The following is a 16,309-nucleotide window of genomic DNA, read 5'->3' as shown; positions in this document are numbered from 1 at the left end:
CGCTCAAGAGCCCAATTGGGCTTATTATCAGGGGATGTCTTATTTTGGGGAAAACAGGGTATTATTTACTTTAAATTCATGTGTATTGAAATACAATTATGGAGCTCATTGAGGGTGACTCATAAAATTGTCTGTATGATTTAAATACGTTTTGTTGCTATAAAAATATTTTATCATGCCTTTCATTGAAAAGATTCTCAAAGCAGCAATTCATTAAAAGTAAAGGTTATGTTAATAGCTGATGAAGGCCAACTCACATAACTTTTATTAAGACATAACAAAAGTATGTTAAATGTTGGAGCTTGTCAGCAGAGGACAGGTCATTGTACAGAACAGATGCCAGAGTGCCTTATTCAGTTAACCCTAAAAGCAATGAATGACAAGGAAAGGAGGACCTTCCCCAAGGAATGGACCTTTCTGGGAAAATAATCTCATTGGAGATATTTTTTTAAAAGGAATCTTGTACTGGTTGTGTGCATGCAATATAATACTTGCACAATGTTGTATCCCAAATAAAAGAGGGTCAGGGCCATCAAGCAGAAAACAATATCCTAATCAAGGAACTACCAAGGAGAAAATTACACCCTCACCAGAACCCATGGCGAACTACTGTAAACAGGGAACAAAAAGCCCATATTCACTTGCATGTGAATATGCATGCTATATTCAAGATATTACCATGATATGCAAGATATTACGTAGTTGGGTAATGAAACATCTGCAAACAAACAACCAAGCTCAGAGAGCACCAAAGACTCCACAGTTCAATACTGAGTTACATATATCTGAGTTACATATATTCTCATCTATTGAAATAAGTGATTTCTCTATTCTTATTATCATTTGGTAATCCTTAATTAAAGTGCTTACCTGTGCTCAATTAGACCTGTCATTTGTCCAGCAGCATTTTAGGCCTTTCTTGTACTGATTCATCTTCCAAGTACTTCTGAAAAGCAAGTTGCTCTCTGGGATTCACATGCATAAAGATTCTGACAGGCATGATCTGATCCAAGGTCACAGTCACTTGTTCATCCCAAGCAGCAACTAAAGCTTTGGTTGAGTCATGTACCAGGGTTCCAGGAAGGGTTCATCTAAGTTCCCTTTGGAACCCTATCAGGTCCATCTCAGGTACCTGCAGGTAGACTATGGATAACTGGACCCATAGTCTAACAGGGATGATCTGTTGATAGCAAGAGATTGATGATAATATATCCCAACTTCAGATCACATTGCTTCTGCCCAGAGATAAAATCCAGTTTTAAAATGTGACTCCTATTGTAAACTGACCTATTAATAACTTGGACCGTGTCTATGGTTGCTATTAAATTCTGAACTGTATCCAACTCTGAAGGCAGACTGCTCCCCCACAGTCCCAAATAGTAGGCCTAAAATAGATCAGCTCTAGTATGAAAACTAAGTAGCAGAGAGGCAGGTACATAAACAGCAATCTCATCTCATCCTAAGGCCCAAATTCACCAATAGAGCAATGTCCCTTACAGCTACTAGCTGAGAACAGCATTTCTCATTCCTGCCCAAGAACCTAAATTGATGCCACATTTCTAAGATAGAAATCCCTCCCCCAGCTTTTGGTAATACAGGTTGGTCCTCTCATTCATGATCACATAACTCCATAGCATAAGGTGAGGAAAAAGATAAAAAAGGCCAAAACAGACATTATCCCATGTGGAAAGTTGCACAGCAGTTTCATGTTGTAACCTATAACCACAGCTGCCTCAAATCCAGTTGCCCAATTGGAACTCCTGGAGAATGATCTGGTAAAGCAACCACCACAATGTATCTGTGGCCCTCATGCTGGCTTCTCAGCCAACATGGAGGATAACACCTCTACCAACCATCCTCTCTCCATCCACCCTCAACATACTTACAATGCCTAACAAAGAGAATAGATATCTGACTTTGATGCCATTTTTTTTTAAGGTTTATATGCATGATCATGTAAGCGAATCATGATAAGTCTCCGGAGAAGGGTGGCATATAAATCGAATAAATAAATAAATAAATAAATATAAATAAATAAATAAATAAATAAATAAATAAATAAATAATCCACCACAGAGATCCATGAGTCCTACATTAATAACTAGAAGAGAATATCCATAGATGCTCTCCCATAAACAATAGGAAATTTAATTACAAATAATTGTAACCGTATAACTATCTAGAATTTTAATTCTCTTGACTGTTCTTGACACTGACTAATAGACTAGCATACCAAACAGTATTGCAATTACTGTCAAAGTCTGTTATGCACTTGTGGCTTAAATAGGGATAATTGCATATCCTTTCATCACATGGATCTTAGGAAAATAAATATATTGCAAAGTGATGGGAACCAGTTTAAGTACTTACAATTTTTAAAATTTATCCTTACATATATGCTTAATTAAGTTAAATAGTAATACAGGGGTAATCCTTGAATTATGACCTTAATTGAGCCTGCAATGGTTATAAGTTGTGATGGTTGTAAAGCAGGTCACCATGTGACTGGATCAGAACTTAATGCTGGTTTACAGCAAACCATTGTAAATCATGATTGTGTGACTGCAGGATGCTTGGCTCAGTTTCTGAGAATGTGGTCATGCGACTGCAGGTGGATAACATCAGAATTTTGAAACCTGGTTGGAAGTACCTTTTGGAGGTTTTAAGGTGGAATGTATTCCAGATTCCCAGGAGGGAGGGAGTGCATTCCAGAGGAATAAGAAACAGCAAAGTTTAGATCAGGGGTGTCAAACTCACGTTGTCAAGGCATCGCCACATTGATGTATCTTGACTTTTCCCCCTTTCACTAAACTAGGCATGGGTGTGGGCATGGCCAACATCTGGTTTGTGGGCTGCGAGTTTGACAGCCCTGGTTTTGATAGTTTGGTTGAGAAAAAGAGGGTCAAAGTCAGCTGCTTCCAAGAAATTATCACAGTATAATGAGATAGTTCGATAGTGATGCAAATTGTTTGCTTTAGTTCGGCAAGATTTCTGTCTATAGATGAGGGAAAACAAATGAACTGCTTTTGTTTTGGCGGCTAACAGGGTCTGTACTAACTCTGAAAGGTTGCTAAGCAATCAGTGTAAATCAAAGACTATCTGTATGTAGAATATGTAGAACTATGGTTTGTTACATCCACCCCATATTCTGTCTTGTATGCCTTTTTTAGATTTTCAAACCATTAATGTAGCTCAGTTTTTCACATTCCTAGATCAGTACTGTGTATTCATTATTTTTCCTCTTTTGGATAATAGATGCAGGAAGAGAGAATAGATAGAAGTTGAACTACTATTTAAGTGCTGAGTATGTAATACAGTTAACATTAGATAACTGATCCCAAATTAATTACAGATATCTTGTAATTTTTATTCTAGCACTATCCTGAGGGACCGTCATAACTAGATTTCAATTAGATTGGAACCTATAATGTGCTTGCTAGGAAAGACTAGATAAGTAGCTTTTCATTATGCTCAGAGTTTGTGTTTATTATTTAGTTCTCCAAGACTTGAACTATAAAGCCCATTATAGGAAAATCTCCCTTCGTGGATTACTGCCTTGTTGTGGAGAAGGGGCTTGCATAGCTCAATGAAGCTATGAGTTTTGCTGTGCCACCCAAGTTGGACAGGTCATGGCAGAGAGTTCTGACAAAACGTGATTCACTGGAGAAGGAAATGGCAACCCACTCCAGTATCTTTGCCATGAAAACCCCATGGACAGTACCAAAAGAAAAAAGGATATGACACTGGAAAATGAGTCCCTCAGGTCCGAAGGTGTCCAATATGCTACTGGGGAAGAGCACAGGGCTAGTACTAGTAGCGCCAGAAAGAGGGAAGCGACTGGGCCAAAGCCGAAAGGATCCTCAGTTGTGGATGTATTTTGTGGCGAAAGGAAAGTCCGATGCTGTAAAGATCTATTCTCCTTAGGAACCTGGAATGTAAGATCCATGAATCAAGGCAAGCTGGATGTGGTCAAACAAGAGATGACAAGACTGAACATTGACATCTTAGGAATCAGCGAACTAAAATGGACAGGAATGGGTGAATTTAATTCCGATGACCATCAGGTATACTACTGCAGAAAAGAATCCCTCAGAAGAAATGGAGTAGCCTTCATAGTCAATAAAAGAGTAGGAAAAGCAATACTGGAATACAATTCCCAAAATGACAGAATGATCTCAGTTCGAATCCAAGGGAAACCATTCAATATCACAGTAGTACAAGTCTATGACCCAACCACTGGTGCTGAAGAGGATGAAATTGACTGATTCTATGAAGCCCTACAGCACCTTATAGAATTAACACCAAAAAATGATGTCCTTATCATCATGGGGGATTGGAATGCTAAAGTAGAAAGCCAAAAGATAACTGGAATAACAGGCAAGTTTGGCCTTGGAGTACAAAATGAAGAAGGGCACAGGCTGATAGAATTTTGTCAAGAGAATACGATGGTCATAGCAAACACTCTTTTCCAACAACCTAAGAGACGACTCTACACATGGACATCACCAGGCGGTCAACACAGAAATCAGATTGACTATGTGCTCTGCAGCCAAAGATGGAGAAGCTCTATACAGTCAGTAAAAACAAGACCAGGAGCTGACTGTGGCTCAGATCATGAGCTTCTTGATGCAAAATTTAGGCTTAAATTGAAGAAAATAGGGAAAAGCACTAGGCCACCCAGGTATAAACTAAATTATATCCCTGATGAATATACAGTAGAGGTGACAAATAGATTTAAGGAATTAGATCTGAAAGATAGAGTGCCTGAAGAACTATGGATGGAGGTTCACAACATTGTACAAGAGATAGCAACTAAAACCATCCCAAAGAAAAATAAATGCAAGAAAGCAAAATGGCTGTCTGAGGAAGCTCTGCAAATAGCTGAGGAAAGAAGGGAAGCGAAAGGCAAGGGAGAAAGAGAAAGATACACCCACTTGAATGCAGAATTCCAGAGAATAGCTAGAAGAGATAAGAATCCATTCTTAAATGAACAGTGCAAAGAAATAGAAGAAAACAATAGAATAGGAAGGACCAGAGATCTCTTCAAGAAAATTGGAGATATGAAGGTAACGTTTCATGCAAAGATGGGCATGATAAAGGACCAAAATGGCAGGGACCTAACAGAGGCAGAAGAGATTAAGAAGAGGTGGAAAATTACACAGTAGAACTATTCAAGAATGAGCTTAACATCCCTGATAACCATGATGGGGTGGTCACTGATCTTGAGCCAGACATCCTAGAATGTGAAGTCAAATGGGCTTTAGGAAATCTGAGCAACAACAAAACTAGTGGAGGTGACGGTATTCCAGCTGAGCTATTCAAAATCTTAAAAGACGATACAGTAAAAATGCTACACTCAGTTTGCCAGCAAAGTTGAAAAACTCAACAGTGGCCACAGGATTGGAAAAGGTCAGTTTACATTCCAATTCCAAAGAAAGACAATGCCAAAGAATGTTCAAACGATTGTACCATTGCACTCATTTCACATGCTAGTAAGGTTATGCTTAAAATCCTACAAGCTAGGCTCCAGCAGTATGTGGATCGAGAACTACAAGGAGTACAGACAGGATTTCGAAGAGGCAGAGGAACTAGAGATGAAATTGCCAACAAACGCTGGATCATGGAGAAAGCTACGGAGTTCCAGAAAAACATCTTCTTCTGCTTCATTGACTATTCTAAAGCCTTTGATTGTGTGGATCACAACAAATTGTGGCAAGTTCTTAAAGAGATGGGAGTACCAGACCATCTTATCTGTCTCTTGAGAAACCTATATGCGGGTCAAGAAGCAACAGTGAGAACTGGACACGGAACCACTGATTGGTTCAAAATTGGGAAAGGAGTCTGGCAAGGCTGTATACTGTCACCCTGCCTATTTAACTTATATGCAGAGCACATCATGAGAAAGACAGGGCTAGATGAATCAAAAGTTGGAATTAAGATTGCTGGGAGAAATATCAACAACCTCAGATATGCAGATGATACCACTTTAATGGCAGAAAGCGACGAGGAACTAAAGAGCCTCTTGATGTGGGTGAAGAGAGTGCAAAAGTTGGCTTGAAACTAAACATTAAGAAAACTAAGATCATGGCATCCGGCCCTCTCAGTTCCTGGCAAATAGATGGGGAAGAAATGGAGGTAGTGACAGATTTTATTTTCCTGGACTCCAAGATCACCGCAGATGGGGACTGCAGCCAAGAAATTAAAAGATGCTTGCTCCTGGGCAGGAAAGCTATGGCAAATCTAGAGAGCATACTAAAAAGCAGAGACATCACCCTGCCAACAAAAGTGCATATAGTCAAGGCTATGGTTTTCCCAGTTGCAATGTATAGCTGTGAAAGTTGGACCATAAGAAAGGCTGAGCGCCAAAGAATTGAGGCCTTTGAACTATGGTGCTGGAGAAGACTCCTGCGAATCCCTTGAACTACAAGGCAATCAAACCGGTCAGTCCTAGAGGAGATCAACCCTGACTGCTCTTTAGAAGGTCAGATCCTGAAGATGAAACTCAAATACTAATGAGAAGGAAGGACTCACTGGAGAGGAGCCTAATGCTGGGAAAGATTAAGGGCAAAAGAAGAAAGGGATGACAGAGAACGAGGTGGCTGGATGGAGTCACTGAAGCAAGAGGCGTGAGTTTAAATGGACTCCAGAGGATGGTAGAGGACAGGAAGGCCTGGAGGAATGTTGTCCATGGGTCGCAATGGGTCAGATATGACTTCACAACTAACAACAACAATAGGAAAATTAAATTGGAAACTCAAGACTTCAAGAAGCCCAACAGAACAGATCAGAAGTGGAATAACATGTATTACCTGGCACGGTGGAAGGAACGCTGGGGTCCTGGATAGCCCAGTGATGTGGAAGGTAGACGCAGACAGACAGATGATAGTTATAATTACCATTCTAGTTTTCAAGAATGTCTCTAAATTCTAGTATTACACTAATCAGTTCATTCTTTTAAAGGTAAAGAACCACCATTACACTGACAGGCATTATTAACTGCCACTATAATTGGCTGGGTCTTTTATAAATGCTAGGGCCTAATTTCATCTGGTCAAGTGCCTGATCATGCCAGATGCACTTCAGCTGAAGCTTCTCAAAATCAATTACCCCCTAGACTGGAATTCTGTTTTTTTAAAAAAATCTTTCTGTATTTTATATAAATGACAAAAGCTTACAATAAAAAATAGATTAAAAAGGGAAGATTGACCAATTGGTCACTCCAGAGAGCTTAGAATACTGAGCTCATAAATTGCCATTTTTGAATTGTTATGTAGTAAATCACATTTATCATGCTGAATTAGAGTTACTGCTCATTTTTCCTAACAGCCTCCTCTTCTTTAATAATTACATGGCATTAGAAGATGTTATGAACAGGTACAGATTAAGAGTAGGGCTAGTACACAGGGGCGAGAATGTATTTTTATAATGTTGCAAAATTTCTAGGCATTTGAGAAAAAAATACATTTGAATATGTTGTACGTTTACTGAACCCTGCTTCATGGGAAACTACTAAAGCTTAGTGATAGATCAGCACTTCCATCTTAAAAACAATTTTCCCAGCCACAGAACAGGATAGTCCCACTTGTAGATCTGCCCACCAAAATAAACCATGATCTGATTCAGAATAACTATTTATTTAATTCAGTTATGCATGGTACTAATCTGAATACTACATGACAAAATAAAATACCAATCTGTAGATTGAAGAAAGATTAGCAGAGAGGCATACAAAGGAAACTGTTCACTGTTCTCATTTTTCTTACCACACATTCTTAATGAATAAACATGTTTCACTGTTGATCCATGTAAATATATAAACTATCCTCCAGATTATAGGGTTGTTTTACCTTTGTGTTTTGGCCTGAGATCATTTAAATAGACATCTCTTTTAGGAAATAAACATAGTGATCTATCATTAAGCAAATACAGCCTGGGTCTTTTCAGTATATTATGTTTGTTTGTTTGTTTATTTATCATATTTCTGTATTTCTCATCTCATCTCAGTGACTCTTAGCGACATAAAAAATTCAAACATTTTTCACAAAATTCCAAAACTGTGAATAAAGCACATTTTGAGGGCAGGTGAAAGATTAGATCTATTTTAGATTTTGGTATACTATTAAAAACAAATGTTTTACAATAATACATAACAACCAATCCTGGCTGAATCCTAATATTCTTCCTAATATCAGCATGCCCACATTTTTGCAAGCACTAATGTAGGGGATGTCCTTCCTGGCTGATTTTTCCTGGCAGCTGTTACTGAAGTGGCGAAGTGAAAAAGAGATGGATGCATGAAAAGACCCAAACAGATGGCAGAGCAAAGAAGTCAAACTAAATAAGAAAAATATTCTAAGGAAAACATGAATCTGGATGACATCTTCATGTCATCAAATCTTTTCTTTAACTTGCCCACAATATTAAGCTTTGCCATGTTTCCCAAATGTTAATGTGCTTAGTGTTGGATGCTTATCCTACAGTTGGGTAGATAATATATAGAAAACTATGTTCTGTAACTTTAACTGCTACAAAGATGACTAATTGGCTGTGCTAAGCAGACATAAAAGAAGGCAGGAAGTTCATTCACTTCTGCTCCTGCTATTAGAAGGTTGAACTGCTAAAAGGAACTGTGTCTGTGTTACTGAAGAGAACTGGAATTGTAAGCAAACTATGTTTTTGTGTTGAACCGTGATTATTTGAAGAAGTGTTATCTTTGTTTTAAGAAGCCAAGTTTGTTTTTTTACTACAAGTAAAGACTGTTTATTTTTCTTTAAACGTTCAGAGGCTGTGAGTATCTGTGTATATCTGTGTGTTTTTGCTAGTGGGTGGAAGCTAATGGCATATGGTGATATGTCCATATGTAAAAGAAAAAATGCATATGTTATATGTTCCAAATCTAAACTTTAATTTGATTTCGGTTAGAGTATTGGTTAAGCTGGGATATACAGCAACATTTAGAACCAATGATTGTTTAATTGAGAAAGATGAAACCAAGATTATTGGAAAACTAAAAGATGGTTTATATGTATTATCTAGTAACCATGTTACAAATGTTGTATACTCAAATGTCAAACCACATGATGAATGTGTTCACTTGCTTCACAGACGAATGGGGCATATCAGTTTTAAGATGTTACAGAAAACTGTAAAATTAGTTGATGGGTTGAAGCTGAAGCCATGTAACCAGTATTTAAATTGCAATATTTGTAATCAGCAGAAAAGTAGAACAATCCCTGCTAATAGGTTTGACAGGTTTAAAAAGAAGAGACCACTGGAAGTGGTATTTGCTGATTTAAGAGGGCCAATGAAGGTTAGTTTAGGGGGTGCTTGCTATGTTCTCAGTATAGTTGACCATTATTCCAGGTATGGTTTTTGCTACCTATTGAAGACTAAGGTAGATACTTTTTGTTCAATGGATTAAGTTTGTGGAGAGAAAAACAAATCAAAAAATAGTTACCATTGTAACTGACAATGGTACTGAATTTGTAAACACAAGGTTTAAATCAATGTTAGATAATGCTGGTATAAAGCACAAATGTTCAGCTCCATATAGACCACAACGTAACTCATATGTTGAAAGTAGAGGACAAACCCTACAAGCAATGATGAGATCAATGTTAGCTGATGCAGGTTTACCGGCTAATTTATGGGGAGAAGCAATTATGTGTGCAAATACATTTTGTTTGTTTGTTTTTTTTACTACAAGTAAAGACTGTTTATTTTTCTTTAAACGTTCAGAGTCTGTGAGTATCTGTGTGTTTTGGCTAAGCAACGTATCTATTCACTGTCTGGTCCGTTGCACCCCTTTGCATAGGGCAGTTTTACCCTCAACACTTAGGATTTAAAAAGAAGACTTTTTGAAAATAATAAAATCCACAAAGTCTCTGATTTGAAATCCTTCTGTTCTGGAGATTTAAATGTACTGCTGTTCATGGTAGAAAAGTTTGCATGCACTTTGAAAATTGTACCAGACTCTTAAATGTTGGTTGACTACAAAACCTGACTTTTGATGAGAATATAGATTGTACAAAATGCTCTTAAACAATCCATTTTTGACACTGAATTGTGAATGCTGTTTCAAGAACATAGGGAACTTAATGCCCTGGAAATATTTTAACTCCTAATAGCCTCTGGAAAGTGATACGTGCATGTTTTAATCAAAAACTTGTATAAACATCAGGTTGTCATGCTATATTATAAAGTTGCAGTGATAGATAAGTGATATACTTTATGTGGATATGTATTACTGAAACCTTACAATGCAGCAATGGGCAATATTTTTACATAGAGAACATCTCAAAATTGCACAAAATCATACAAGATCCTGAAATGTTGGCAATTTCACTGATTTTGCATGATTATATTTAATTTGGAGACTTGGGAAGGGTTGATTCTATCTAGGAAAGCTATGGGTACCAAAACAGCTGCAAATACCATGTTGCTATTCTGTGTTGCATTTCCACATACAATCATAATCATAAGTTTATTTGTCAAGCATGTATAAGATAACAGGTAAAAGTATAAACATAATTTGAATACATGAAAAGAGTAAGTAAAAAGGAATATTAAGACAGGGACGGTAGGCATGCTGGTGCACTTATGCACGCCCCTTACAGACCTCTTAGGAATGGGGTGAGGTCAACAGTAGACAGTTTTAGGTTAAAGTTTTGGGGGTTTGGGAAAGAAACTACAGTGTCAGGTAGTGCATTCCAGGCGTTGACCACTCTGTTACTGAAGTCATATTTTCTGCAATTGAGTTTGGAACAGTTTACCTTGAGTTTGTATCTATTATTTGCTTGTGTATTGTTGTGGTTGAAGCTGAAGTAGTCACTGACAGGAAGGACATTGTGGCAGATAATTTTATGTACTATGCTTAGGTCAGACTGAAGTCGGCGTAGTTCTAAGTTGTCTGAGCCCAAAATTTAGAGTCTGGCAGCATCACTGTGACACTCTTCTGTTGGAACTATTAGAACTCCCCATAATACTATATGAAATGCATCTTAGAATATTTAAAACAAATAAAAACAATGCATGGTTATACTAATAATGAATTCTAGCACGTTTTGATGCTTTTTATGAAAGTCTGCAAATAAAAGTAAATGATACAGGAAGCAGCTTTATGTCAGGTCAAAGTTTTCCTCAGGTTTAAGCAACAATCCAAATTATCTTGAATGCACTCCCTCTGTCTTGTTAAGCTTTTAATCTTGTACATTTCTTAACTTTGATTTTTTTTACTTTTATTTTGTTTTTCAACTCTGGTTTCAATTGTGCTTTTAGTCATGTTTTTAATATTATTTTATAGTTTGTTCTTTGTTAGCTGCCAAGGGTCCCTTAGGTGAGATGATGATGTAGAAAATTGATAAATAAATAAACTTTTCTCCCAGTTGCAACACAGACACGATCTAATAATTACTAGTATTCTGGAATATGGCATCAAAGCATGGCCACTATTACTGACCAATATTGGAAGTAAACAATAGTAATCATATAAAAGTGATCTGTAATAATCTTATTTTGCATATTATTATTTTTTGCAACTCATACATTTTGCCTGGCATCTCTACAGTCATATATCTAAGTGCTGATATTTACCAGATCTAATTATTCACTATAATATAAACAGAATCCCTGGTTGCAGATGTGGTGGTTTCAGAAGGGATAAAGAAAACATATTGTCTTTAATTCAATTATTTGATATTAAATACATACAAATTTCCAGCATATTGTATACTGCCTGGCCAGTTTGCACCATTCTTTTCTTACAACTGTGACATGACATAAAGATTCTATATAACAATATTGTGAATTACATTAGGTGACGAAAGATCACCAGATCTCATTGCAGATTATATCTAACTAACCATTTCCCAGTTCTGACATTTGCATATATATTATTTGCTGACTGTTTCATCCTTTTACCACCAAAGGCTGGAAATAGAACCAGGACGTCCTGCATTTTGAGTAAAAACTGAAATTTCTGCTCCAACAAATCAGATCTGGAAATCTACTGGAAATGTATATTAATTTAGCAGTATATGCTTCCTTATTTGTGTTGTTTATTTAGGTATATTGTCCGTGTTACATTTGAGAGGGTGTGTACACCAATATTTTAACATCATAAATTACCAATCTCCAAAGTTGATTAATAAATCTAATTAAATAATCTATTATTATTTAATGATAGTTTATGGACTGCCATTTTAAATTTTCCACAATGTCTTGTAATATAGGGAGCATTATGGGAAATAAAAACTGGCTCTTCCAAGTTGCCTGGAAAAGATTATCATCTTGTTCCTGCCATGCAAATTAATTGAGCCTTCAATAAAGAAGAGAAGAGAAATATTATTAAGAGCCTTAGTAGCCCTAAATCATATTCCTAAAAGCCAAACAACATTTTATGTATTATATGCTTCTTTCTATTCTGTTCTTCATTAGTAAGTTTTCTAATAGATTGATTTTGTGCTATCAAGTTGGTACTGATTCTTAATGACTACATAGATTTTCTCCCTATTAAATTTGGAAGGAACAGAAATTACCCAGAATAGCTTAAGGTAAAATTTTAGTAGCACTTCATGGCTGCTACTGATAATGTATTTCAAGTGAATCATCTACAGTGAATTTGGAAGTTCTTCTTAGGCAAGAAACAGTAGATGATTCTTAAGGGAAATCAAAAGTACTGGATTTGGATAAGATGAATGCATTTTTCAGTTTGTGCATGTGTTATATCGGATAAGGCTTCCATATAGGCCTTTAATTTATAGCATTAGGTTTTCCATAAAGACAAAAGAAATCTAAGTAATTCCTCAGGCAAAATACAGTGGCATTACGAGAAAGCGTTTCTGGAAGAATGCTCTGCAAAATTTCTAATCTTAATCACATTTGCTTCCTCAGTATTCTAGCAGATCATTTTGTTTGATTTCTGAATATAAAATATTTAGGTTTAAGCTGTTTCTTCCATTTTTAGTGCAGATCTCAAAGGTAACAGAATTGGAAAAAACCAAGAACCTGAAGGCACACAGTCATGATGAGGAGGTGACCGAAGCTGATAAGAGAAGTCTGTTTTTTTCTTACATCTCTTGCAACCAGTTAACATAAAAAAAAAAAAAACAGTAGAAAAAGTAGGAAGATGTGAAAAATAAACCCCTGTTTTCTTGGTTCGAGTCAATATACTCTACAGTGCAGTCAACCGGGGGAAAACCTTCAAAATGGCTGAAATGCTCTGTAAATTATAAGAGCAACCAGACAATGTTCATGGATTAATAGCTTTAATAACTAGCTAGCTCCTCTTTCTTGTCATATTCAGGTTTACATCTAAGCCCAAAGGCAGAAGAAATGCTTTCTCAATGCCGCCTTTTGAATATGTTAGTTTTTATTTAAAAGAACAAGCCTTCAAATTGCACGGAATGCTTAGCACAGATTACATTTTAAAATATCAGTTATCTGAACTTGCAAGAATAATGTGCAACATCTTGTGGCAATATCCAAGCTAATTTAACATGATGAATTAGCATCTAGGAATGGAAGATAAGTGTAGAGGTTTCATTATCTTTTTATACTCCCCATTTTTCAAGCAAACACACTTGACAGATTATTCATATTCATTTTACACTGTACACATTTGTTAAACCACAAATTAGCAGTTACTTTGGTTATTTAACTGGTGTGGGAGAGGGACTCTCCTTTTATTCAGAAATCTAGAGTTCTGCCTTGATGGTGCTTGTTTTTCTCTATATTTGTTGGCTAATGCTGGGCCCAAAGGAATTAAGAAAATTAGACATGGCAATGGAGCCTCATAATCGGATTTTTATTTCTTTGTTTAGAATAATCTCAAGAAGGATGGAGGCAGGAACAATTTAGATGTCCTCTCCTTCCTTCTTTCCATTTTGCTCTTTCCTTGTTTTGAAATACAGTGGATATAGAAAGCCTACGCACCCATATTAAAATGCCAAGTTTTGGAGATGTAAAAAAATAATAATAATCAGAATTCTGTTCATTAGCATAATTTAAAATATGTAAAATTCAATTAAAAACAAAGTGAAATATTAAAGGGAGAAAATAACAACAACAACAAAATCTAGAATAATGTGGCTGCATAAGAGTTCACAACCTCTTATAAGCAGGGATGTGTCTGAGTTCAGCATTAACCAATCACATTCAAACTGACAACTGATGTTAAGTAGGGTCAGAACATAAAAGATAAAGGTTCCTCTCACACATATGTGCTAATCGTTCCTGACTAGGGGGTGGTGTTCATCTCCATTTCAAAGCTGAAGAGCCAGCGCTGTTTGAAAACGTCTCCATGGTCATGTGGCTGGCATGACTAAATGCCAAAGGCACAGAGAACGGTGTTACCTTCCCACCAAAGGTGGTCCCTATTTTTCTACTTGCATTTTTACATGCTTTCGAACTGCTAGATTGGCAGAAACTGGAACAAGTAATGGGAGCTCACCCTGTTATGCGGCACTAGGGATTCGAACTGCTGAAGTGCTTTTGATTGACAAGCTCAGTATCTTAGCCACTGAGCCATCACGTCACTTAGTGTCAGAACATATCCACCATCAATTAAAATGACTCTGATCAAGCCCACATTACATTCAGCTGTTATACTAGAATTTTTCTGACATTTATTGGAATTCCTGTTACAGCAAAATCCATGGTCTCACAAACGGTGAAAGGGATCTTATTGTTGGAAAATATCAGTCAGGATAAACTATGGAACACACTGAAGACAGTCATGAAGAAGTGGAGAAAATATGGCATAACAGTGACATTACCAATAAATGGATGTTCCCCCAAAGTTGATGAAAAAACAAGAAGATAATTTGTCTGAGAGGGTGCCAAAAGACCTAAAGCAACATTAAAAGAGTTGCAGGAATTTCTGGCAAGTACTGGTTATGTACTACATATAACACCAATCTCCTGTATTCTTTGTATTTCTGGGTTGTGGGGTAGGGTGGCAAGATGGACACAAACAAAAACATCCAAGCCCAGTGATGGGCTGCTGCTGGTTTGGACTGGTTCTGACGAACTGGTAGTTCTGACAATCAACTGGTCCCCCCCCTCCCCCCCCATCCTGTCCAATATTTCCTTCTTTCTGGCTCAGCTGATTTGCGCAGCACAGCTTATTTCTGCACCTCCATTGTTCTAATTAACCGGGGCTGCCTTACAAAGTAAGCAGCTGAGCTTCAAATTGCTGTATTTTCAATGTTGCGCATAAGCAAAACCACTTGTTAAACTGGTTCCAGCCCACCATTGCCCAAGCCCAACTATATTTTGTTAAAACCTACACCAAATCTGACAAAAGGATGTAGGAAAATGTGTTATGGTCTGATGAGACTAACATCGAAACTTTTGGCCATAATTCCAAAAGTGTGTTTGGCACAAAAACACTGAGCATCACCAAAAGTACACCATACCTACAGTTTAACACTGTGTGATAGCATTATGGTTTGGATCTGTTTTTCTTCAGCTGCAACTGAGGCTTTAGTCAAGCTGGAAGAAACTTGAAATATCAGTCAATTTTGGCATGAAACCTTCAAGCCTCTACTAAAATGCTGGAGGTGAAGAGGTAGTGTATTCACCTTTCAACACAACCAATTCAAAGCATATCTCCAAATCAGCAAAAGAATGGCTCCACCAGAAGAAGAGGAAAGTTTTTGAACAGCCCAGCCAGAGTCCAGTCATTAATCCAATTGAAAATCTGGGGGGTGAGCTGAAGAGAGCTGTGCACAGGTGATGTTCTCGCAATGTAACAGATTTGGAGCACTTTAGCAAGTTCCTAAGGCAAAATGTTCCATGCTGATAAGCTCCTACTCCAATAGACTGAATACTATCATAAAGTTAAAAGGTGCTTCAAAAAAGTATTAATTTAAAGGTGTGCATCTTTATGCAACCGTATTGTACTTTTTTAAAAAACTATTTTCCCACTAGAAGATTTCTGGGTTCCCCCCCCCCAATTAATTGTGCAGCTTATGTTAAAAGTGGAACGAATTCTGAAGTGATTTATCTGATTTTTTTTGCATCTCAGAAAGTATAGACTTTCTATATCAACTGAACTTGGTGGAAGATAATTTACTTTTCAGGAGGAAAAGAATTTTGGTGAAATTCTGATGGGTGAGGCATGATATTGCATTCATTTAGCTTTGAGATGGGCAAGGGTACAGATAGGTATCTTGTCTTTCATTGTTTAATTTCCTCTTCGTGATTTGCAATCTCCCTGGTTTCTTACATCTATAAATTACTAAAACTCTCATCATGACCTTTACTTAGGCAACATGGTGCACCATAGGTCAACAGTTTTTGAAGCAAG

At 37.1% G+C, this 16,309-nt stretch overlaps 1 protein-coding gene across 19 annotated transcripts in view; it reads right to left on the bottom strand.

The window, feature by feature from the left end:
• NRXN1 (neurexin 1) overlaps nt 1-16,309 on the bottom strand; it is a 952,284-nt gene that overhangs the window by 56,190 nt on the left and 879,785 nt on the right. The window contains exon 20 of one of the 19 annotated variants that reach the window (XM_070932263.1): nt 15,016-15,037. The exons of the other annotated variants lie outside the window; for them this stretch is intronic. Coding sequence (XP_070788364.1) covers nt 15,016-15,037 — 22 coding nt within the window. The remainder of the gene's footprint in view (nt 1-15,015; nt 15,038-16,309) is intronic. 19 annotated transcript variants of the gene reach the window in all.

This window comes from Pituophis catenifer, unplaced genomic scaffold, assembly GCF_029215685.1.
Source record: "Pituophis catenifer annectens isolate HBS135680 unplaced genomic scaffold, rPitCat1.0.hap2 SCAF_1, whole genome shotgun sequence".
NCBI lineage: Eukaryota > Metazoa > Chordata > Lepidosauria > Squamata > Colubridae > Pituophis > Pituophis catenifer.
Note: the sequence above shows the minus strand (reverse complement) of the source record. Positions and strands in the feature narration are given on the sequence as shown.